Source organism: Pararge aegeria, chromosome 9 (genome assembly GCF_905163445.1).
Source record: "Pararge aegeria chromosome 9, ilParAegt1.1, whole genome shotgun sequence".
Taxonomy (NCBI): Eukaryota; Metazoa; Arthropoda; class Insecta; order Lepidoptera; family Nymphalidae; genus Pararge; species Pararge aegeria.
Genome location: NC_053188.1, coordinates 9,393,429 through 9,419,319, shown reverse-complemented (window position 1 = coordinate 9,419,319; position 25,891 = coordinate 9,393,429). Strand labels below are relative to the sequence as shown.

General features: G+C 34.0%; 1 protein-coding gene across 1 annotated transcript; it reads left to right on the top strand.

The window, feature by feature from the left end:
- Nucleotides 1-3,243: 3,243 nt before the first annotated feature.
- Nucleotides 3,244-25,463, top strand: LOC120626466 (serine protease 30-like). The gene is made up of 9 exons (XM_039893994.1): nt 3,244-3,291; nt 4,502-4,606; nt 5,079-5,206; nt 7,325-7,487; nt 8,166-8,288; nt 8,947-9,093; nt 10,850-11,064; nt 18,625-18,775; nt 25,065-25,463. The coding sequence occupies exons 1-9, from the start codon at nt 3,244-3,246 to the stop codon at nt 25,461-25,463; spliced, it is 1,479 nt and encodes a 492-aa protein (XP_039749928.1).
- Nucleotides 25,464-25,891: the final 428 nt, after the last annotated feature.

Sequence of the window (25,891 nt, the reverse complement as noted above, 5' to 3'; positions counted from 1 at the left end):
TAATCCGCCATTTTGTGGATGTAAGGGATTAAATTCATAAAATTACTTGTAGGGTTTATTTGTTATTAAATTATTGACAAAAATATCGCAAAAATTACTTAAAGCATCACATGTAGATGAACTAAATTAAGGGCCAAAATTACATAAAATCATACTGAAAGTAAATTGTCGGGGTCCCGACATAAAAGACATTCTTTGTTCAAAACTTAACAAGCATAAAATTACATACATTTGTTTTAAGAGTAAATTGTCCTATTACAACGGTAAGGACTTTAGTAGGTAATAATATTAATGTTCTTTTGCTAGTACTAGGTGAAATTTTGTTTATATTTTAGGGTTGAATACATTATTATATATTTGTTGTTCTGCATTGTACTTTTGTGTGTAGAAATAGTTTTTTTTATATGCAATATACTTTGCCATACTTTGTCCTTAAACAAAAATTTAAATGAAAAAGATTCCTTTTCTCAGTAGCTCTTACTAATTCACAAAAGAATTTTTGTTGATTGAGTGAGATAATTGATTTTTGTAGGTGTTCCTACTCAAATGTGGATTGCATAGAAAATAATTTTGAAGCCGACGGGTAATATGATTTATCAATTTGCTTAACTATGAAACTATTTGAAAAGTTCACCACAAATTAGAAAAAAAATAAAGATGTTTATTATATTGCAGTTTATCATTAATGATTAAATTATATCCACGGTATATAATTTAAGAAAATTCATGATTACGAGAATTCCCAAATTAACAGGAATCTTTCATTTGTTTAATCGATATTCGCCGAAATTCATGAGACAAGCAACTCATTTGAATTTCAAATCATTTCAGGTAAATGGGTTTATTCCGTGGTATATGGGATTGTAAGGTATAATTGCACAAGTTTAGATAAAGGGGGATCCCTCTAGATTCCGTTCTTGTATAGAATGTAATTTATTCGCATTATAGGTCTACCAGTGACTGACGGATGTTTTACGCGTTATGAACTCTATTTTAAATAATTATTATTTAATTTTTAAAACTGTCAGTTTTTGTGCAATAAAAAGTTTTATATTATATAATTCTTTGCCAAAATTCAAGTTACTTAGATTTGATTGGTTGAAGAAGTCCTTCCTTAATAACGTACAACACCAACCACACTTTCGCATTCATAATATTAAATTAGGTATAGGATTGGTATATTTGTAAGCATACTAAGAATTAGAAATTAAAATCTTTCCGAAATTTTCCGAACATGCTGATGTTAGTTATAGAGGATGACAGCCTGCACTGTCCTAATGTTTTATTCAAGTTTTTTACGCGAAAGCCTCACAATATATGAATCATAATCATAAATTATTGCACATATCATGACTGGTTCGATAAATATGCTGTACGTAGAACAATCAATAACCAAAAAAGATAAAAAATAAAGATAAAAATTTATGATAAGATTTCAAATGAGTACCTAATCGCGAAATATAAGTACCAACCCTAAACGGGTGATAAGTTATTTAGTAGTGGTGCTAGTAGTGAAAAGTTGAAATCGTTTGATAATGGGACCCAAAAGTATTTTATTTCTGTGTTTGGCTGGATTAGCAATTTGTAGTAAGTTTGACTTTTTTATAACCTGATCAGTGATAATAACAATGTTAATGTTTGGAGCCGGTAATGTATACAGAACACCTTTCATAGTTTCATTTTCTATTTCATTACAGATAAATTGAGCTTTATTAAGTTCATAACAAATATGATTTCTTGAGGTTAAATAAAAAAAAAATAAAAAAAGTAGTGTAGTGATTTTACCGAATTCAGTTTAAAAATCCAACAGATCTAATTTAACTAAATGCAATGTTCCACTGTATAAAAATCCAGTAATTTTTAATCCGCAGTGGTAGACCTGTAGACCTTTTGTATTGAAATAGTATTTGCAAGGCAAAAAATGCTTCATACGCTTATTTATATTATACTTTGTAGAGCTATAAAGAGTAGTACCTACGCGTAAATTTCTACTTAATAAATATTTTCATAAGTTCGTCGGTTTATCCTTCTATTAAGCACAAAGGCAAGTTCAAGTTGACTTACAATTACGTGAAAAAATTTATGGACCTTGAAATGCTTGCTTTTTTATCCCGAAAATATATATTCAAAATATTCGATTCTGTTATTTGAAACTTGGTATTTTCAATCTTGCAATTGTGTAAACAGGATACTGGATACATTTTATTCACACAACCGACGACATAGATTGGCCGAAATAATCCGTTTCCGACAGGTCGTGACCGATTGGACTATGTAACTTTGAAGTGGCATTGCTTTAGGATATGGTTTATTTACTGTTGGTTTGCCCGTCTAACGAAAGATTACCTATAAAACCATGTCATTAGATCAACTTATGATTAAACAATACCTGCGCTAAATTGTATGTTAATTATCGTTAAACAATATTTTTCGGTAAACGCAGCGTTGGTCGACCCCCAACGAGGTGGACGGACGACATTAGGCGCGTCGCAGGTAGCCGCTGGATTCAAGCGGCACAAAACTGTGGAATTCGGAACTCCCTGCAGAAGACCTATGTCCAGCAGTGGACGTCTATCGGTTGATATGATGATGATGATGAATATTTTTCAAAGTTTATTATTGTTTTATGTGACCAACTGAGAGAAGCACCTTTTATAGAAATCTGGTCAATGGTAATAATGTAAAAGCGACGTTTAGTTTTTTTATTTGCTGCAACAACACCTTTTTTTTGCAGCAACTTTCTCATTTATAGCATTATTGGGGAAGTAGACACCCTATTTTTTATTGTAGATTACGAATGTAGCCTCATACGAGCGAAGCCGCTGGTAGATCTAGTTTTTGTAATAATAATCAAGACTAGGTATCCATTAACCTATAATGTGAGGTTTCATGTTAATTAACTTCATCTGTTATTTTATAAGGCCATGAAAGCAACATCGTAACAAAGGTTTGATTTGACTACACCGTACCTACTTGATCGATTGACTTCACTCAAAATTTAAGTTTGCTGAATTGTTAAGTTACACAGGAGCTCATCTCAGCTATTTTTGTAATGTACTTATGTCTTAAATACATTTTAATATGCCTAGTTACGTCCCGGATGCAGGCATAATTCAGCACATCAGCGTGTACTTCACCGGGCGGATGTTTAAATATAAGAGCCCACCTTTTGCTTATTAAATTACATCAGCGCGGCGTCGATATAATGCAGTTAGTTGCCTCAAAACTGCAGTTGCTTTCATAATGGGAACTGGATGTTATAAAAAGTATGCGCATAGGTCTCTAATTACGGTAAAAGCCAAAGCTTTATACTATGAATGAATGTTACTCACACACGCTCAATTAAAAGTAACGAATTCTATTGCGGACTTCAGTATATTAAAATACCTATTTATGTGATTTATTGAAAGAGCTAGTTTATATTTTTCATTTATAATAATTGGGAGAAGTGATAGCCTAGTCTTCTTTCACTTTGCTTTCTCTTGCCGGAGGGCCGAGTTCGAACCCCGGCACGCTCCTCTAACTTCCCTAAGTTAAGTGCGTTTTAAGCTATTAAATATTAATAATATTTCATGGTTTAATGGTGAAAGAAAACATCGTGAGGAAATCTGCAAGTCTGAGAGCTGATCATGTTCGCAAAGGTGTCTGAAGTACACTAATCCGCACTTGTCTAGCTTGATTCACTACGGGCTTAACCCTTTTTAGTGTGGGGGGAGAGGCGTGCATCGTAGGGGGTGATTGGTTGATATGATAATGATAATGATAATGATAATGATAATTGATAATTTTTACTACGACTTAGAGTTGTTGTTGTTGTTGCTACGCTGGTTGGGTCCGCTTAAGTAACGTGTTACCTAAGCGGACCCAACCAGCGTAGCAACAGCGTGGTTAGGTTATTATATGCTAAGGTTTATATAAAGAAGAGTTCTTTTTTTTATTCCACGACCTATTTATTTATTTCATATAGTTTGCTATTATGTAGGTACATGAGATCTAGTTAGGGCGTTACAAACATAAATACTTTTCTTCATTCATAGTTACACTAAATGATTACAATATTATAATATTAAATAATTTCATGTTATACAAAATAGAATTATTAAAAGTTATTGTTAAACGTCAGATTGTAATTATTAAAATTTTGTTTACCATTAAATATAAATAATGTATATAAAGATAAAGATTAAAAATATTTATAATAATAATATAAGCCGGCATGTCGTGGTATTGAGGTCTATTCAGCTAGGAATTCTTGGATATCGTAAAAGCTATTTTGTATTAACCATTGTTTTGATTTCCGTTGAAAAACAACTACTTCTTTCGTTTCTTCTGATAAAAGTGTAGGTAGGGTGGTGGGAGAATGATGATAGATCATAAGTAATTCAAAAAACGTATGAATCATGAATGTTTTACGATCGTGATCTATTGGAATAAATAAGTTTTGATCTAGTTTTTAAGCCTACAAACTATTAGCATTTTATAACTTTAATACACATCACAGTTTTGCTATACCATATTTACAGATGGGGCCGATGTGGAGGCGGAAGTGTCAAGTAACAGAATTCTAGATGGGCAGTTTGCATCTCAAGGACAATTTCCCTACGCGGTAATAATATCATTATACTGTTTAGTTAGAAACCATGTCCAAATTCATGCTTGCAAAGGTTAATTGATTCAAAAGCAAGCTTATTTTTAAGCATGCTAAATATTGCTACGCATGCTATTGGGCAATTGCTACTAAGTGAATATGTCGGTCGCTTTTTGGCGGTGCACCTTTGTCAGAGGTTTAGGGTGTGCACCGTGCAGGTCCGTACGTTAAGTTATTCAGTCCACGCAAGTATTCGTAATAAAAAGTTAATTTCAAGCAATAAGCATTATTGGCTTTCTATGTTACTTACCTATTATAAAAAGACAAAGTAATTACATTAAAAATTTCAAATTTTTATACTATTTGCACATATTTATGCATTATTTCATAATTGTACCTAAATCGTTTGACTTTTTAACCGACTTAATAGAGGAGGTTCTCAATTCGACTGTATATAGGTATGTTTATATTATATCTATTTTTTTTAAAGGTCTCCATACAACTGTTGGGAGGGCAAAATCAAACGCACGATATAAGAGGACATAAGTGCGGTGGTGTACTCATCACGCTCGAATACGTGGTGACCGTAGCTAGTTGTCTGTTTGTAGAAGTAAATAAGTAAGTACATATTTTCATACATATAATTTACAACGAGCTTCCGCGGAATGTGCACGGTGTAGTAAATAATTCATTCTTCAATCTTTATACGCCACACCAAACAATTCTGCAATGTACTCTCTACGCACGTTCACGTTTTTAAATAGTGCTAAAGTGGCAATGAATGGAGTACGGTTGTCGGTGTGGAGGTCCCGGGTTCGACGGCAGGAGTAATTTGGGAATTTATAATTTCTGAATTTTCTCTGGTCTGGTCTGGTGGGAGGCATTGGCGAGGGGGGAGAGGGGTTGGAAGTGTGTATGAAAATCGTATGTTCTTAAATTAAAGACACCGAGATTTGCAATAATAATAAACTCAGGGACGTAACGAAAACCTTTGATTCATAACCTCAAGAGATAAAAATTTAAACTATGAATTAACATGCTTCAAATTTAAGTTTAATACACTTAAACAAAATAGTTATTTTAAGAGATGCAGTTAAATAAAAAATGTAATTTTTAAAAACTACCCACACCCGTTTAAATATGCCACAAAAGCTAAAACCTTAGTATTATGATCCGTATTTTAATTTTTAATTAAAAATACATTCAAGTTTGTTGTTTTAATTAAATGGCCTAAATAGACTTATGCTTTGTCGGCTTACGAGTAGTAGCTGCTTAAACGAAATTATGCATATGCCCAAACACCAGTGATTTGTCCAGTGAAAACGGTAACTGTCCGTTGAAACCTATGCTTAAACTAATACCGCACATATTCGTTATACTGCAGAGTATCCTCGTTTTGAGTTTGCAACTGCACGCTGCAATTAATATTCAGACATAGTCCACAGTCTTGAGGTGCCTTTGTTGACGATTTTCATCGACAGTGCACGTTCAGTAAAACGCTTGACGCTTCGCTGCACGCTCTACCGTTCTCCATTTGCGGTCTTAGTGTGAAACTATTCAAGTTGAAATTTCACACAGGGGAATTTTTTTTTAAACTTTTATGGTTCCATTATTTGCTTAACGAAGAAGTAGGTACTGCTTATCGAAAGTATTTACACACACTTCACTGGCTTAAGTTTCGTCCTATTTTGCCTTCGAAGTACTTTTTGGAAAGTACCTCTCCATTAACTATGAAACTTCACAGCTTTTTAAAAACAAATATTTATTTGGCAGCAGACGAAACTAAAGCCAGTGAAGTGGTAAGTAAATTTGCTCTTAATTTACAAAATAAAACAAGTAGGTATGTAATTAAAAAAAAAGACATGCATGCCGAACACTTCACTAATTTTGTCATTCCAAAATGGCGCGTAATAGCCATATTTCTGAAATAAAATAACATAATAATTATATTACTTATAATTTTACTTTCCCTGTTGATAAAACATACACATTTTAACATTTCTCCACCACGGCGAACATTAATTTAGGTATAAATCCTAAGGCACTGTAAACAGTCCGTGTAAACAACGTCTGACACTAAACACATTACTTTTCCAAGATATTTCTCCAAGGATATAATATTTTGTTTCTTTAAAAAATGGAAAAGATTTTTATTTCCGATGGGTATTTTTTTTTTCCACTACAAGTTAGCCCTTGACTGCAATCACCTGGTGGTAAGTGATGATGCAGTCTAAGATGGTAGCGGGCTAACCTGTTAGGTTGTATGGTAGTCATACCCCTAAACGGTTTTAACGCGTCATCGCACAGGAACACTAAATCGCTTAGCGGCACGTCTTGTTCAGTATATTAAACTAACAAATGATTCGGAGTTGGTAAATCAGTGAAATGCTTGGCTATAGTGTAAAAGAAGTTTCAGATGGCAGTCAAGGGCAAACTTGTAGTGATATAATAAAAACAAGTTTCGCTGTCAGTTCTTCGCATACACCGATATAAACTGCAAGTGAAAAGCTCGTGCCAGTTGGGTGATATTTTGATTTCTGAATTTTTTTTACCATCAAAACTTCGAGTCATTGAATGTTTAGCATCCTGATATACGCCACAAAAGTCTGGAATAAACTCAACTTTGCCCCATCACAATTTCGAATTTCGAATCAAGAGTTATTAGACGGCTAAGGAAGTGACGGCACACGATCTTCAGACGCGTAGAATCTTTTTTAACGTCTATATTTGTTGCAGTGTCCTGGAACCTCTAAGTGGGTCTGAATTAAGAGTGTTTGCCGGTTCTGTACTCCTTACAAATGATACATCCGCTGATCACGTTAGAGCTGTGTCAAACATCACTATCCACCCACAATACACTGGCGCACCGGCTTTTGTCAACGACATAAGTGTTCTTCGTGTAAGTGGTTTTACTCATACTCAAACTAATCTACAATTTTATTATCTATATGTTAAGAATTGCGAAAGTATAAAAGCACTATGGATAAGTTATGAGACTGATATATTTTCACGGATAAACCGCTAACGCAATCTTGATAAAATCTCAAGCATTCTGAAGACCACCGTTTTTACCGACGGAATTTAGGGGCAATTTCTTTATAATCGTAGTATGATTTGTAACAGAGCTTGTCCGGGGAGTTTGTCCCTTTACTATCAAGTAGGTCAGATGCTTGGTCCGTCAATTGTTACTATAAAAATAAATAACTTAATATAAATTTATATTTATCAAGCTAAACAAAGCAGATAAATATGGTAGAGAAACCGATTATATTTGGGATGTTCGATATTATCAACAAAATCATTAACAGTACATAAACATGTTTTTATCATTTTTTTTTAAATATTAACACCCAAAGTTTCTATATCTCAATAGGTAAGTTATAAATTTAATTCAAAATTTTCAGATAGCAGATTTAATTCTTTAGTGATTATACTATTTATCTACAGAGGAAAGTTAAAAAAAGATAGTACGGATTTTGGATTATTCTTAGTATATATTAATTTCGGCGTCAAGCGGCTGCCAAACATAAAATAGTCATCGTGTGTAACTAGAGGTAACGTACGAATATTTTTACAGCTGTCAAGCCCGTTTCTTGCAACTGTTGTGTCTCCCGCAACTTTACCAAGTTCGAACCAAAACCTTCCCGACTTCACTACTTGTACTGTTGCTGGTTGGGGTGGAAATGATATGAATTCAATGGTAAGTTTCATCTAAGTATTTAAAAATAATTTTCTTATTCGTTAGTATACACTCGCCACTGAACGAATACGTTCCAGAAATTTGTTAGTTTGATATATAAAACAGTTGACATAGCTTAGTTATGATGTGGTAATATTATAGTTTAAGAACCGCCCATAGAAGTAAACTCACTACTCGACCTTGATGCCTAGTGTAAACTACGCGAGCGCCTCAGATTTAAAACGAACTTAATTTTATTTGTTTAATATCTCCTAAAGTAACTAATTATACATGTCCAAAATGGTGCTGTAAAGAGCAAGTTTATTTACGTAAGATTGATGTGAAAACAAAATGTATTTTTATTGATAATAACATGATAAGTCTAACAATTTTTTTCATATAATCTGGTATTGTGACATAGTCATAATATTAGTATTTACTTTAAGAGCTTATTTTAGATTTGCTAAAGACTAATGTTTCGAAACATTTTCAAAGCTGAAACAAAATCTACGATATTAAAATAGCGTTATGGCACGTAGTGGTTTTCAAATAGTTAGTAACTTGGAACACCTACTGGTTTGTCAAACGAATTCACAGAGTATGCCAACTGCAGCGACAAGTTTAGAATTACAATCATATTAAAAATGCACGAAACTAAAACTTTATAATTACCTTTCAGGGTAGTGTGCAATTGAGATTTGCAAATAAGTACATTTACAACCAAAATTTGTGTATGACTATATATAATCCGATAGCCATGCAGAGAAATATTTTGCCATCAATGGTATGTGCTGTGTCTTGGGATCTTCTATCTTCAAATTGTTTGGTAAGTACCTACTTATAGTCAACTTTTTCTTACCTGTCTTGTAATGTAAATGATCTTTTTATAAGTGTAAACTTTAGTCTCAAATTGTTAAGAGAATAAGACCCCAAAGCGAAGACGCAAACTAAAACGCCACTTAACGCAAGGTTTTGGTTGGAGGTGTGGCCCTTACTTGAGTAGGTGTAAGGATAAATAATACACGCTGCACCGCAGTAGAGATGTTTGGCTTAAGATCGATAGGTAGAGATAAGGCCGCCAAATTGAAAACAATTAAATTTTTATCTACAATTTTTCTACATGTTTATGTGGTGTACAATAAAAGTGTATTCATTCATTCGTTCATATGCCGATAAAATCTCTGATTCACCAAATGGTAGTAGTCAAGCAATGATAATTCTTAAAGGTAGTACCTAAACGTTAGATGCCGCACAATATAGACCAGAAAATAACTATTTGCGAGTTACATCTACGAGGAAAATTTATTAAAAGTAAAATCAATTTATAAGGAAGAAATATAATTAAGTGCTTAAAGGCTTTAGTGAATATAAATATTTTGCATGGAACATTAATTATTATTGATGTGGTCACATGTGGATTGTGGTGCATTTTTCAATTTGCTGTCCGATGACGATACTAATGTACAAAAATTTGTACAAAATCAATCAACGCAAATAAAAATTTCAAATTCATCCCTTAGCAGCGCAAAAAAAAAAATTATGTAGTTTAGCACAGTTTCTTGTGTTTTTTTATTTGTTATGGTGGTATATTTTTATTTTTACTATTTTTCTTTTTATAGATACGAGTTTTTAATAATATCTCACACTTATCTGTTAATTAATATCTACATTTTACATTCCTCATGATGTCTTTAATCATGTCATACCCATGATAAATTATTCAATCACATTATAAAATATTTCGATTAAATGATAAGAAAATTAATGTTTTTTTGTTTAATACTTCACATACGATTTTACATCTCATGTTTGAATAATGGACCTTTGACGATATGTGATTACCGTCACCCATAAAAAAAATCTGAATAACTGCAAACACGGGTACGTTTCCGTCTTTGTTTTTAAACCTCTTGAATAAACACTGGCATAAGGCTAGGCACATACGGAAGGCAAAGGAGTTTACATAATTTGTATGTTTCAATATTATGATATTTGGTAGTATAGTAAGACTTTTATTGAGCTATATACCAAATCATGACGCTTTATACACAGGTGTAATAATTCAATTATCCACTTGGTTTTACTTTTGTTGAAAAAAAGTAAACAAATGATGTAGATGCTTATACATGGCAATAAAAAGCATCATTTACTATTTTAAGAAAGTATATAATTAAAAAATAAATTAATATTATATTTATTACGTAGATTTAGAGCTTTTTGTGACAGAGCTCGTCCCTGGAAGTACCGCGATGCTTATTTCTAACTACAAGTAATTTAGTAACAGTAGTGGCTGTGTTTCGGTCTGAAGGATGTTTGATGATGTAATTGACAGGCATATGAGGCATAGGAACAGGCAATAACAACTAGGTCTTAGTTGTTGGACACATAGGAAGTGTTGTTCGGTTTTTAGTTGTTATCCATTTAACAACAGATGTCACATCTTGATCCGCCAAATTTTACTGTAAAAAAACGTATCTTACAGATCTTTTAACGAAAAAAAAAAAAAATTTGTTTGGATAATTACATTAAAACAAATAGATAATCTATGATTATTTATATTTTAATTTTTCCTTTTATTACAGGGTGATGAAGGCAATGCGTTGGTTTGCGCAGGGACTCTAACTGGTGTACTATCCCAATCAGATGATTGTAGCAGATCTTCATTCCCCGAAGTTTATACCAGAATATCCAACCACACAAACTGGTTAAGGAGTGTGTCTGGATCCTCTACGATATACGGTCCAGGCTTTTTTGTTACAATTGCGTTGTTCTCTTTCATACAAATTTTCTTTACTACGTAATTGAAATCAATTCAAGTTTATCTGTAACTCATCTCAAGCTTTACTATTAATATATTATTTGATTTTTTATTATTGTTCCTATATATATTTAAAACAATTACATCTCATGAATATAATAATTCACTTCGTAAATTTTGTTTTACTATAAAACTTCATGCCTACTGACCTGTAAGCTATGATATCCTTCTTAAACATTACAGTGAAATTACTAACACTAGTGATATAGTTTTTTTGGAGAGTGCATACTCATAAAGCAAAAAATCTTTTGGGTTATTATTTTTATACGAAACATATAATGATACAAGTTCACTTAATGCGTTGTGTGGTATAGATGCCACACCAAATTGGTAATTCCGTTGTAATAACAATGTGAATTTTTTTAATGTATGACGAACATTTATTTATTTTTTTAATGTAGAACCGTATGCATATATTTGTTTTGTATTCGTCTATAGCACTAAAATATTAATTGCGCGTAAATTATACGACGTAAATTTACACCGCTCTTAAAAGAATGGTAAATTTTTAAACCACATATGGTCAAATGTTTGTTACAATTCCCATTCAAAAATCTTGTCTATGAAATAGTTAAGACGCAATATATGTACAATGGAACCTGGATAGCAACGTGGGTGAGGCTTCGGCGTCCTGTTCGGGGAGACTAAGTTCTATCCTTGGCACACCCTCCTTCTAACTTATCAAAGTTATGTGCGTTTTAAGCAATAAAATATCACTTGCTTCATCGGAATCGGTGAGGAAACCGGCATACTTTAGAGTTCTCAATAGATCTCCTCAAGGGTCTGTGTAGTATTCAAATCCGGACTGGGGCTCTGGTCTAAGCCTTTTTAGTAGTGGGCCGATACTGAGTTGATAATGTGTATGAGTGTTGTTATATTCAATGCATAAGTCAGTGGTTTTCAGAGAATTTCTATAGCTTACCTACTATAACATTCAAATAAACGAATCGGGTCACGAGACAAAATGCGAACGAAATATTCTTATCCCAAAAATGCCACAATAAAATTTCCTCAAGTAAGTATCTATCTAGAAGCGTTTTATAAACGGAGCGGCGCGACTACGTAAGCAAGTGATTTTTTACGGCGAAATGTGAAGGACCATTACTGTAATCGTATTTGAGGTTTAATTTATTTCTTGCGCACTAACAGTGGCAAAAGGTAGGCAATTTTTTATGTTTTAAGCATATTGGAAATATGGTTTTAGGTAGCGATCCTCGGCGTATTTTTATTATAAGATAATGAGGTCTTCAACGGGAAACTTAGGTTTCATAACCTATCAGGCTTAGGCATGGACTCAGTTGACACTTATAAACTTAGAATGATACGACACAGTCTTTGTTTTTGTCTCAATATTTATGTAATCGTATGTAATAAATTATAGGTAAGAAGAGCAAGGATTGCCTAGTGTTCAAAAATAACTCTATTGCCTAGTGTTCTCTTTTTACTTATTTGATATGTGCGTTTTAAATTTAATTTAAGAAATTTAATATCACTTGCTTTTACGATAAACGAAGCAATGTGAGATCCCCCGCATGTCTGATATTTCTTCATGAAACTCTCAAGTCTACCAAACCGGTGGGTACCTGCCCAGTGTGGTGGAACTAAACCCCTTCTTATTGAGAGGAGACCCGTTCCCTGTAGTGGTTGACCGGTTATGTGTTGACAATGACTATGACGGTATTTTTATTTATAGAGATAAAGAGAGACTTAAATATAATGGCTATGGTTCAATCAGATTTACTTTTGAGTTTTATATTAAAAAAAATTGATAGTAAAGACTCGGTCAAAAAAAACGAAGTGAACGTTAGAGTCCTTAAAAATAACTGCTAAAAATCTCTGCATAGTGTTTACTCAATCTGAAATATAATTTTTGATACCTAATAATCAATAATAAAATAATCTTCAGTATTTACCATTTTAGGCGTGATAAGGAGAGCGACTCACAAAGTAATAATAACTCGATATTTAGGTATTACCTACATTTTTATCAGACAAGTAAATATGATTAATAGTGGCATATGTATGCTTAATTTATCAGATTAAGGAAACTGTCTTTTGTTGGAAATAGATTGATTTATTGCATATAAGCAGGCGTTACTTCACGGATATCTTTAATCCATACTATTATTTTTATAAAACGCTTCCGTTTGTTTATAACGGAAATATTTTCAGAGTTGCTTTAGAACCGATAACTTACTCCATCTGGCAATGAAAAATAAACCTTTGATTAATTTTTCATTTTTTATTGGCATTTCTACAAAATTACATGCAATGAATGTATGGAGCAACAACGAGTGGCCTTGAGTTTTCATAAATAGATATTTTTCCGTAAATGTATCTTATCGATGTATTGTTCAAATTAGCACAAGTAATGGGTAATCATATTATTATACTACCTCTCTCCAAATTGTACTCTCTTGATATATATTTATATAAATATCTCTGTAACTACTTTTTTCCTTTGGTGTACAATAAAAGTGTATTCATTCATTCATTCATTCATCATCATTATCATTAGTTATCCCATTATCTGCCCATTACAGGGCTCAGGGTGGGGGTTTAAGAGTGAGCAGGGCTAAGACCCAGTGCGGATTTGTAGACTTCACACTCGCTTGACATTATGCAAAACTTCCAGCTTTGCAAGTTTCCTAACAATGTTTTTCTTTACCTTTAAAGCAAGTGATAAAATATCAGGGTGCGATTGGATCCCTTGTAGCTTTAGTTTTAAGTTTACGAATATCGTTATCGCTATCGTCTCACTACCGTGTATACATTTTTCAATAAAAAATTCTTGAATAAAGATATTTTTGACTTTGACTATGAACAGAAGAAGAAATAAACATATACGTCTATACAAATACAAAATAAATTTCTTGTTTATGATTTAATGGTGTCGCATTTTATGTGTAATTTACTCATTAACGAATAGCTAAAAGGTGAAAGGTGTTATAAATTTTGAGCACGTTCATTAGGCTCTGCGTGGATCTCTCCTAACAGCTTTTAGGCAGCAGCACACGTCGGAATTTTGTAATAAAGTTTCCGTAAATTAACGCTGCCTCCTGTACAAACGGGTTAATACTGTGTATATATATAGTATGAATGGTGAATACTAATTCTAAATGTTATTAGTAGGTTATATGTAGTACAGTAGTAAATTTCTTAGTATAAAAGTGTTTTTCTTGGTTTTATATATAAACTTACTTTTATACATAGATAGTTTAGAGGTCGGACAACATAGTATCTCCGCGATAAATAAGTAGTTATTACTTTTATCGCTAAGAATCGCATTACTTAAATACATTGCTGGTCTTTATTATAGGCTGCCATAATGGCGGAACCGATTTGATTTCATATTATAATTAAGTTACACCCGCGACTTCTTCAGAGTTGGTTCAGATTTTTAGAGAATCACGTAGGAACGGATTGTATACCCGGGCTTAAAATAATGTAATGTCAATCGTATTGCATCCTGCGAGCTATAAAACCAAAAAAGACGGGTTTCATCGGATACTGTAAAAAATTGCAATTGGGAATTTTCCAGATTAAAAGTATTCTAGGTCCTCGTTCTATATTTGCACCAAATTTCATCAAGATCGGTGAAGATTGAGCCAAACAAACAGACAGACACCTTCGCAATCATCATCGTCCTGTAATGTTTCACCCTATCATAATATTATTTACTGCTTATAATTTAATGATGTGAGACTCAGAAGCATCACCAAAAAATGTTAACTGGTTAAGCAACATTCATTTATGGATTAATGGATGGGTTACCAAATTTGGAAGTTTCGAAGAGAATTAAGCTTACGTCCTTCTTAGCTTCTGTCACTATGAAAGTATCTACTTTTATATATCATCCTTATCATAACCCAACAAATAACGTGAAAAGTGAACCAACAACTGGCTCGCTGCAGTCTGCTGGCATAACTTTCCTCTATCTCTAATCATAATCACGATCTGCATAAAAAGTAGAAAAAAACTAAACTTATAATGAAATCATTTCCAGGACAAAAATAATTATAAAAAAAAATCGGTTCTCATTTGAAGGTTCACCATACGGTGAACCTTTGCATCGTGTCTATGGCAGAATAGAATACAGTTGTCACCACCACTCCCCTCTTCCTGCGGATGTCGTACGAGGCGACTAAGGGAATATAACGAAGAATGGGCAGCAGCGTCCTCTGTACATCTAATATATAAGGCCAATCCATCTGCCCAGCGTGGTTATTATGAACAAATTCTCCCGTTGGGAGAGTCCAGCAGTGGACTGTTATAGGCTGCGATAATAGTGAAACCTGCATGCATGAGAGATTTTCATAATGTTCTCATAAGGCGTGTGAAGTCCACCAATCCGCAATTGGCAACCTGTCGGACTACCTACTCTTCTGAGAGCAGACCCAGGAGGTTGTATTTGCGATGAATAGTCGACATGCCTATAAATAGCTATCCCTCGGTTTTATGCACTTATAAAGCAAAAATCGTTGGAAAGAAACTGTTATCTATTTAGCCTTTGTGCCGAGCCGTTTATAGCTCGCAAGTTAACCCGATTACGAGTACTTCACTGAACAGATAAATTCCTACCAGTGGCGTAGGTTAAGCCGCCTAGAGGCAAGCTAATATTTAAATCTGATTTTCATAGTCTGTGAGAGATGGATGGACAGACTGAGCGATATTATATTATATCTGCACGGAATTCATCGAATGCACCAAGAAGGAAACCTTTAACGTAACCGATCTGTGAGTTGGACTCGAGCTCTGCTGGTTCCTGGACCATGAAATTTCATACAGTACTAGAAGCAAGTGCCTACAAAATAATACTTCATAACAAATATAATTATGTTGGAGTATTATGGTAATTTTGAGTAGCTGACCACTTAAACCCCATTTAACGTTTTTTAGTCCGACTTTTGATTTCCAAAGTTATTTCCCCTGTAAACTACCGCTCTGAGTTATCGCCTTCCAATCACCAATGCAACGCCATTGAATCATATTCAATGTAAGCATTAACACACTTCAAATTCTTGATTTAAAATATGGACTTAACTCTTTATATTCTTCCAACAGTTCTTAAAAAAAATTACTATTAATATTTATTTGAAATGTCACTTTCGATTTATTTTTTTGTGCCTTTGTCAAAACATTACAGCCTTGTATCAAAAGTCATTACTTAGACCTAGTTGCGATTAAACATTTGATTTACTTCTAAACATCAAGCGTTAAATTCAACAACGGTTAATGATTTGTTTAATTCCAATGCTTTCGCAATATAACAGTTTTCATTTTCATAGTAATAATTGACGGGAAGGCAGATGACCCCCCTGATTGTAAATTTAAAACCATCGCCTTGCCAATTTGTCAACATTTTGCATGGCATGCAAGATACGTCCTACGTAGTGTTATCCTGTGTCCATCGACATGAGCCGTAAGTGTTAAGCCCCATATTAATACCGGCAGCCACGCCCTTCAGACAGCAATGCTGCTATAAGGATGGTGGTAGTACTATGTCCCCGGAAGGGAAGACTGTCACAAAAAGCTCCACTACCACTTTACTACTACGTGATATAAGAAAGCGGACCGGACATACCTATTTAGAAGATGGCACATCATCGTACGATTTTCCACCGGCTGACCTCCGAACTTCAAGATGAAGTGGAGAGATGAGAAGGATGTTTGTTTGTCCTTCCTATATACCCTGACCAAGCAACCAATCTAAACGAAACTACATCATAATTATGTACCTTTATTTTAAATATGCTCAAAACTACAAATAAGGCCTGTAGGATTTATAAGATAAGTATATGAGCGGTTTCTTTAGTCCCACTGACACGAAACTTCATGAATAGAGGATTGTTACAGAGCCTCCATTGTCTACTGTGTCAACATTCTTGTATTCTCTACTAGGCCGGCGTATAGGAATAGAAAAAATAATATTTTGAAGCCAAATTTTCACGGAATAGTCCACAGCTGTTGGCAGATAAAAACTTGACTTCTGTATCGATATCAAATCAGCATTAATCTCAATTGATGATATTATAGAAGTCATCAATCTATATTATCAAATCACGAGCGCCTGTAACGAAAGGCAAAATGAGTAAATAAAGGTCAACGAAAAGAGATAGTTAATGTAAACAAACTGATGTTGTTTGCCTGCACAGATAATAACTAAATGTCCCTTTTCTTTAATACGTAAATATCACCAAAATTTGTCTACGTTTGTTTTAAACACAGACAGGAAACGTTCACATACCCAGAGATCGCGGGTTGAAACACCTTCACATCTTTAAATCCCGCCAAGCTGCATTGGTTGATCATAAATCTATATACCTTCTATGCTAGAGGAGCATTATGATGAGACTTGCATATTTTCAAGGTAAATTCTGGTTTTCGTATAAGCCGCATTGAAGAAGCGCGTTATTTATGAAGTAGGATAACTACTTCCAAGTTTACAAACTCTTTTTAAAATTAAAGTATAACTTGACTACAGTCAGCCAGGAAATTCAAAACAACAAACAATGTTGACAATGAGTCAGAGCCTTTTAGATAGAGGTCTAAATGAGGAAAATGGAAAGCAACATAACTCTTTATAACGGAGTATTTAAGCAATCAATTAACGCGTTGGGACCGCTGCCAAAAATATTAACAATGAGCAAAAATACTAATAAAACTTTATTAATGTGAACGGACCAACACAATATATAAGCGTTTTTATTAGATAATGTTATTCGTAAAGTACTAACATTCAATTATTATTAAAGACATAATATAATATATGATGTAACAGAATTTAATAATTTAGTAAGGCATTAAAGAAATCTTGAAAATTGAAAACATGCTAGGATTGCAAATCACACTCAAAACGTTTTGTTGAAATTAGTAGACACCTACCAATAGCAATCTAGGTACCTACACACTGACATTAATAACTCTTTTTTGTTTCGCACTAATCAATTTATTCAATTTATTATTCTGCCGAAAGACATTCTTGACAAAAATAATACTTGAAAACCAAAAATGATACATGATGCATGGTTGTTTTAAAAAGTATTTACGTGTTTGGGTAGCTGCCAAAAAATTAAAAATTGGTCAAAAATTTCGCTGTTATTACCATCTCATAAATAACGCCGAGTGAACGTTCGGACGCAAAAATAGGCAGTAAATTTGTCGCTTTATAACTTTTTTATCGTTACCTGAAGAGTTTAATTGCAACTTGTGATAGTGTACCTATCACAAGATTTTATGTTATGGTAGATATTAAAACAACCTTTTCAGCTTAGATTAATTACTAATATATTGGAGCATAGAGGATACCAAAATTAATTAATACCTTTTAATATCATAATATAATGTTATCATACTATCATTATAATTAAATCAGAAAAGTATGCGGTCGGGTGAACCCCGTTATGAAAAACATTAAAAATCTTTGAAAAATAATTGAACATAATCATACCCTGGCCATCGGATAAACCACATTTTACTAACATGCTATAAACAATAATCCCTTCAAAAACATAATTTATACAAAAATTTAAAATCTAGTTCCATATTAAGAATATGGTTTGTTGTTGGCTTCTCCAACAAAAGAATTGAGATCACTATATCAGCACCTTGGGACCCCGACGTTCATCGATTCTCTGAGCTATGTGCCCCGCCAATTGCCAGTTCAACTTTGCGACTCGCTGAGCTACGAGTATGTCGGTAACTCTAGTTCTTCTACGGATCTCCTCATTTCTGATTTGATCACGTAGAGATACTCCCAACATAGTTCTATCCATCCCCAGTGACTAAGCAACCAATAAATTATATTTTTGGATATAAAGTCAGTTGAAGGACGCAGAGTATCAAAGGCTACATTTTATCCCAGGAATAGACCGTTCCCACAGGATTTTTAAAAAACCGTGATAAACTTAGACGAAAAACGCAGGAATCAGCTAGTATTTATTTATTTATTTAAGAGCACTAACAACATGCATATTACACGTTTTTTAAACATAGCACACACACGAACACATGGACTGATATGCACGTCAATGACAAGTGCACATAGCATTGACAAAGCGTATCATTAAATATATATTAGTATTATTAAAAAATATAGCTTATTCTTATGTATCAACTATATTACTTACTAAGTATTAAGTAAAGTTGTATCAAAATCAGTAGTTTTGCGTAATGATTTAATTTTTTAATTTAATTTGATAATTTATTTTTCAGCTTTAGGTCATAGATTTACATAATATTTGTGATTTTGGATTGGTGATTAAGTTACAAGGGCTCTGAAAAACCGACGGACAGACGGACGAACGGGCAAAATTCGATTCAACCGAAGCTAACTCTAAAACCTCGCTTTGATCGGACAATTATTAATTATACTTAACTGTAAGAAAAATATAATTGAACACGTAAGTAGGTATTTGCTATAAAACTTTGATGTTAATAAAAATTAGTTGCTAGGAAAATATTTTTACGAAATTGTTAAATTCATTGATTTCTGATGGTTTACTTTGTACACACAACTACCAAACTATTCGTCAAATTTAAACTTTCTAGGCCATCTGGAAGCAGGTTAGGTTCGTGATTGCGGAATGTGTCATTCTTCATTCAATAGAAAAAATGCTAATTTTAAGTCGTTAACGTCAATATATAATAACCGTTTGAGATATCATTAAAAAAAATTGGTTCTAATTAATCTAAGGGGTTTGAATACATAGACAGAACGTCATGTACTTATGTGAAATAGAATTTGATTTATTAAGAAGGCAAAAGTGGCTCTAAATGGTTGGTGTATAAACACTCACGGTAGCTGCGTCGCCTGACAAACTATCGAGTGTCTTGAGGACAACAAGTGCATGACGATAATATCCGAACCTGAAACCTCGCATATCGCTATTCCGTAACGTGACAGTTTCTACCTGATAACTCATGCAAACCGTGCTAAGGAATTTCGTTGCAGTTAATAAACACTTATAATTAAGTAGGATTATTTAATATCAGTCGTCTAATTTACATAACTTATTTAATTATCCATGCGAAGTAATGAAGATTTTATATTACAAGATAATTCAGGATTATTTCTTTCAAGCGTCCAACACATGTCTATTGTCTGCATATTATTACTTAGCTTAAGTGGGTCAGAGGCCGGGGGAACAATAGTTTAACTTTCACATCTTACTACTCAGCCGACATTATGTTTTTAATTAACAAATAAAGTCTTTAACAAGTATAAGTCTTTAACAAATAAATGTCAATGTACTCATGACATACCTATACCTAGTCAAGACTGTAGTAATATATTCACTGACAATTTGGATATTTGCCCAGAGAGGTCTGGAAATGCAACACATGTTCCTGTATCCTTAAATTCTACTTTATCCGCTAAACCTAAAAAACAAAGTATAGTAATATCTGACAAAATAGGTAGAGGTTTAGGTCCTATTATGAATTGTTACCTAAACCACTCAGTGACAAATATATGTTCACCGGGGGCTAGTTTTGATTGTGTCATTAATAGCCTAAATGAAAAAAATCTAGATAGGCATACAAATGTTGTCTTATTGTTAGGGGACAGTTTAAATGTCAAAAAGCATCAGATTATAAGATGCATTGAAAAATTACTGCTTTTAAATAACAAAACTAAATGTAAGTTTGTAATGTGTGCCTTTCCTTATTGTGGCACTCTAAACTCAAAACAAAATGAACATATTTATAAATTAAACTTATTAATCTATAATTTGACATACCGTCATAGCGACGCAATTTTTTATTTTGACATTAATAAATTCACGTCATCATTTGTAATGACAAGAGATAAATTGTATCTGCCTAAAAAGTGTAAGCAGCAGATAGCGTTTTTACTAGCTTATAATTTAAATGATACTGTTACAACTGTTGTAACAAAGTCTATTGACACTTTTACAAATTGTACTTCAAGTACTTCTATTTCTATTACTGACCCTAGTACTTGCGCTAGTACTATTAAGAAATTTAATAATGATTTAAACTAGTTAATAAGACAACGGAGGAGCTCTGCCATATGAACATTGTACACCAAAATATACAGAGCTTCACCGGCAAAGAATTAGAAATAGAGCTGTTTGTGGAGAAACTCAATGTACATATTTTGTGTATAACTGAGCACTGGCTCACTGGTACACAAGTAGCAGTAAACATCGATAACTTTATATTGTCAAGTGCGTTCTTCAGAAGGACTGCAATTCACGGTGGATCTTTAATTTTTGTACGTAATAATATAATTTGTAAAGAACGAAAAGACATAGTTGGTCTTTCTGTTGAACGCATTGCAGAACTGTCTTGTGTGGAGCTGGAGCGATTTATAATAGTGAGTGTATACCGACCCCCTTCAGGTGATTTTAGCGATTTCGAGAATGTCATGGAGGATGTACTAAAGCGTTTGTGTCTTTCTACTAAAAAAGTAATTGTATGTGGCGATTTCAATGTCGACATTTTACTAGAAAATGCAACAACTGCTAGATTGCTTAACTTATTTAAATGTTTTAATTTGTGTCACACTTTTAGTGAACCTACTAGAGTAACTGCAACTTCAGCATCCTGCTTAGATAATATTTTTTTCAATTGTGACATTTTAGATAAAAGAATAATTAATAATTTAAGGTCAGATCATTGTGGTCAACTTATTACTGTTTTAAATACTATCAATAAAAGCAGACAAATTATAAAGTGTAGGCCAATAACTAAGACTAAATTAATGCGATTCAAACGTGAAATTACTGCGAAAATCCCTGGTATTGCGTGCGAACATTTTCATCCGGACAGTCTTTATAGTGCACTATTTAATACTATAAACAACGAATTTAATAGAGTATTCAACTATAAGCACATCAATGTCAGTAATAAATTAAAATTTAGTGACTGGGCTACTGTAGGTATAAATAAAAGTAGGGAGAAGTTGTATGAGCTGTATGATGAAAAACAATTTAATCATACTCCAACTTTCGTAGAACACGTAAAAAAATACTCTAAAATATTTAAGAATGTTTGCACTAATGCGAAATCGCTACACATTAAATATAGTATAATGAAATCTGATAACAAAATACAAACAACCTGGAAAATAGTTAATTACGAGTCAGGAAAAACTAAATCTCGTGATGTGGATTTTGAACTTATTGTTGATAACAATAAAGTGACGTCTGACAGGGAGGTTGCTAATACTTTCGAAAACTTCTTTCAGAATGTTCCCATTTTGTTAACAGATTCTCTAAGCTCTTCACCAATAGCAGCTCAGCGTATATTGAGAGATAATGTTAAAGAGTGCAATGTTTTATTTAATTTTAAACATATATCTGCAATAGATATTGTAAAGAATTTCAGGTTATTAAAGTTGAAAAAAACCGGTGATCTGTGGGGTATGTCGGTGATGGTCATTTCTAACATTATTGACGTTATTGCCCCTTATCTAGCTGTAACTTTTAATGAATGTGTTGATATGGGTATTTTTCCGAACCTAATGAAATGTAGTAAATTAATACCCCGTTTTAAATCCGGTCAGAAAAATGACCTTAACAATTACAGGCCTATTTCAATCTTGCCAACTCTTAGTAAGGTCTTTGAAAAAATTATACTTTATCAACTTTTAAATCATTTTAATGTAAATAACTTACTTCATCCGGAGCAGTACGGCTTCACTAAAGGTCGTAGTACAACGGATGCAGGCGCAAGACTCATAAAGCATATTTACGATGCCTGGGAACGTTCGCAGAATGCCATTGGTGTTTTCTGTGATCTGTCCAAAGCATTCGATTGCGTTGAACACAAAACGTTGTTATTAAAACTAAGCCACTATGGCATCAAAAACGTTGCACTCAATTTAATTGCCTCTTATCTAAGTGATAGAGTTCAAAGGGTATGCGTAAAAGACATAAAGTCTAAGGGATCATCTGCCTTAATGGGTGTCCCACAAGGCTCAATTTTGGGTCCCTTATTGTTTCTGGTGTATATAAATGATCTGCCACACCATGTCAGGGGCACTTGTGAGATTGTACTGTTCGCAGATGATACATCTCTCATTTTTAAGACTGATAGAAACAAAGATAATTTTGACGATGTAAACCGTGCTTTGTCACATGTGTCAGACTGGTTTACTGTTAATAACTTACTTTTAAATGCAAAAAAAACTAAGTGTTTGGAATTTGTTTTGCCTAACGTAAAAAAAATTGATAAAAACATCATAATAAATGGAGAAACACTTGAAATAGAAAACTCCACTGTTTTTCTAGGAGTGACCTTAGATTGTAAGCTACAGTGGGGTATCCATATAGAAAGCCTAGCGAGTAAACTCAGCTCAGCTGCATATGCAATCAGGAAAATTAGACAGCTTACCGATGTTGAAACAGCTAGGCTTGTTTATTTCGCATATTTTCACAGTATTATGTCCTATGGGATCTTGCTGTGGGGAAAAGCTGCAGATATTGAAAGTATATTTATACTACAGAAAAGAGCCGTACGATCAATATATAAACTTGGATCACGCGAATCGCTTCGTGAAAAATTTAAACAAATAGGTATTCTTACAGTAGCTTCGCAATACATTTATAGTAATATAGTCTTTGTGAGGCAAAATATTACTCTTTATAAATCAAAAGCTGAAATTAACAATCGACTTACCAGAAACGGTCATAAATTGGTGATATCTGCATATCGTCTGCGAAAGGTGCAGAACTCCTTTCTTGGGTTGAGTATACGCTTTTACAACATGATTCCTAAGGAAATTCTTGACCTACCAATGCATACATTTAAAAAATGTGTAAAAACGCATCTAGTACAGCGAGGTTACTATACATTTGATGAATTCCTCAATGACAAGGTAGAATGGCAGCAGCCAGCCTCGCTCTCATCTCCCGCAAGATAGCAAAATGATTGTAAATGTTGATGTTGGAAAAGAGCAACTACTGAGTTTCTTGCCGGCTCTTCTCGGTAGAATCTGCTTTCCGAACCGGTGGTAGAGTCATTCAAACATGCATACTTGACGTTTCAAAAGTGCTTATAAAGTAGGCCTACTTGAAATAAATGAATTTGAATTTGAATTTGAATTTGAATTTTAATACCGCAATCAGATTTTCTTTGCTATACTCAGAACAGTATTTCTTTATCAAAAGTCGATATTACGCAATAAATCGATGTTTGACTACTGATGTTAGGTAATGTGAACATGTGTTTGTTCAGAAATAAAAAAAAAAACATGAAATTTTTTATTTATTCACGTCTGTTATATTCATCATATAAACTTATTATCGGCCCACTCCAAGGCACGAGTCTCCTGAGGCTTAGAAAGGCTTAGGCCGTAGTCCATCCTGCTGACCCAGTGCAGATTGGTAGACTCCAAATACCTTTGAGAACATTATGGAGAACTCTTAGGCATGCAGGTTTCCTCACGATGTTTCCTTCACCGTTGAAGCAAGACGTAATCTTTAAAAATTCCGTAATTGCTTAAAAACACACACATAACTTGGAAAAGATAGAGTTGCGTGCTCGAATACGAACTCTGCCCCCGAAAGTGAAGCCAAAGTCTTAATCACCGCTTTATTTGTAGCAAAATCTAAAATTACAAAGTTTTTACAAAAATCACTACCCCGAGATATTATGAATGCCCAGCACCGCGAAGCGTACGTGTCCGCTTTACCAGGACCCTAGGGATTGTACGTGACGATAGCAAGGCCCCGGCTGTAAAACGCTAGTACTTCATGCTTAGATATGAATCCCTCTCAATGTTTTGCTTATTGAAATTTCAGGCTAAAATCGCGATAAGACAATTTATTGTGATTTATTGTGATTTATGCTAAAGCAAATTTTTTTTTGTCCATACCTGGAATCAGTTGCTTCTGAGCTGACAGTTTCGCATAACATCATAAAAATTATATCAACGAATGGACGTCCATTGCTGGACATAGGTCTATGGCAGGGGGTTCCAAATACCATGGTCTTGTGCCCCTTGGGTCCAGCGGCTCACTTGGGGGTCTACCTCGTGGGGGTCTACCTCGCGGGGGTCTACCTCGCGGGGGTTCTACCTCGCGGGGGTCTACCTCGCGGGGGTCTACCTCGCGGGGGTCTACCGCGCGGGGGTCTACCTCGTGGGGGTCTACCTCGTGGGGGTCTACCTCGTGGGGGTCTACCTCGTTAGGGTCTACCTCGTGGGGGTCTACCTCGTGGGGGTCTTCCTCGTAGGGGTCTACCTACTGAGGGTCTACCTCGTGGGGGTCTACCTCGTGGGGGTCTTCCTCGTGGGGGTCTACCTCGTGGGGGTCTTCCTCGTGGGGGTCTACCTCCTGGGGGTCTACCAGCGCTGTGTTTACCAGTGCGAAGACGCCATTCCAGCACCTTGGGTTCCAAACGTCCAATAAAGTTTCGCTTCTACATAAATAATTGACCGCCCCTTAAGTAGCAATTACAACATTTTCGATAAATTTTTCGATAGGTTACATACCTATGACTCTTAATATATATATATATATATATATATATAAATTTTCATATAAATAAACACTTTCAGGATTAAACAGCTATCTTAAAACAAATTTGATGAATCACATCTTATAGCAATAACGCATGTACCTCAGCTATCAGTATGTTTATAATCCACTACAAATAGGTACAGAGATTAACGAAAGGGTGAAAAAATACATTTAAAAATGGTTTTTCTGTCGTATAATTGCGTATTCACTAAACACGAAGTTTGTATATTGATCGGACAGCTCTTTTTTGCAATATAAATACATTATCTATGTCAGCTGCTTTGCAAGTAAGCAAGAACCCATATGACATAACACTA

Coding starts and splice junctions, on each gene's coding strand:
- LOC120626466 (XM_039893994.1), top strand. CDS start 3,244: ATGGGAACTGGATGTTATAAAAAGTATGCGCATAGGTCTCTAATTACG. Junction 5,207..7,324: donor CTGTTTGTAGAAGTAAATAA/GTAAGTACATAT, acceptor TATTTGTTGCAG/TGTCCTGGAACCTCTAAGTG. Junction 11,065..18,624: donor ATACAAATTTTCTTTACTAC/GTAATTGAAATC, acceptor TTTAAAATCTAG/TTCCATATTAAGAATATGGT.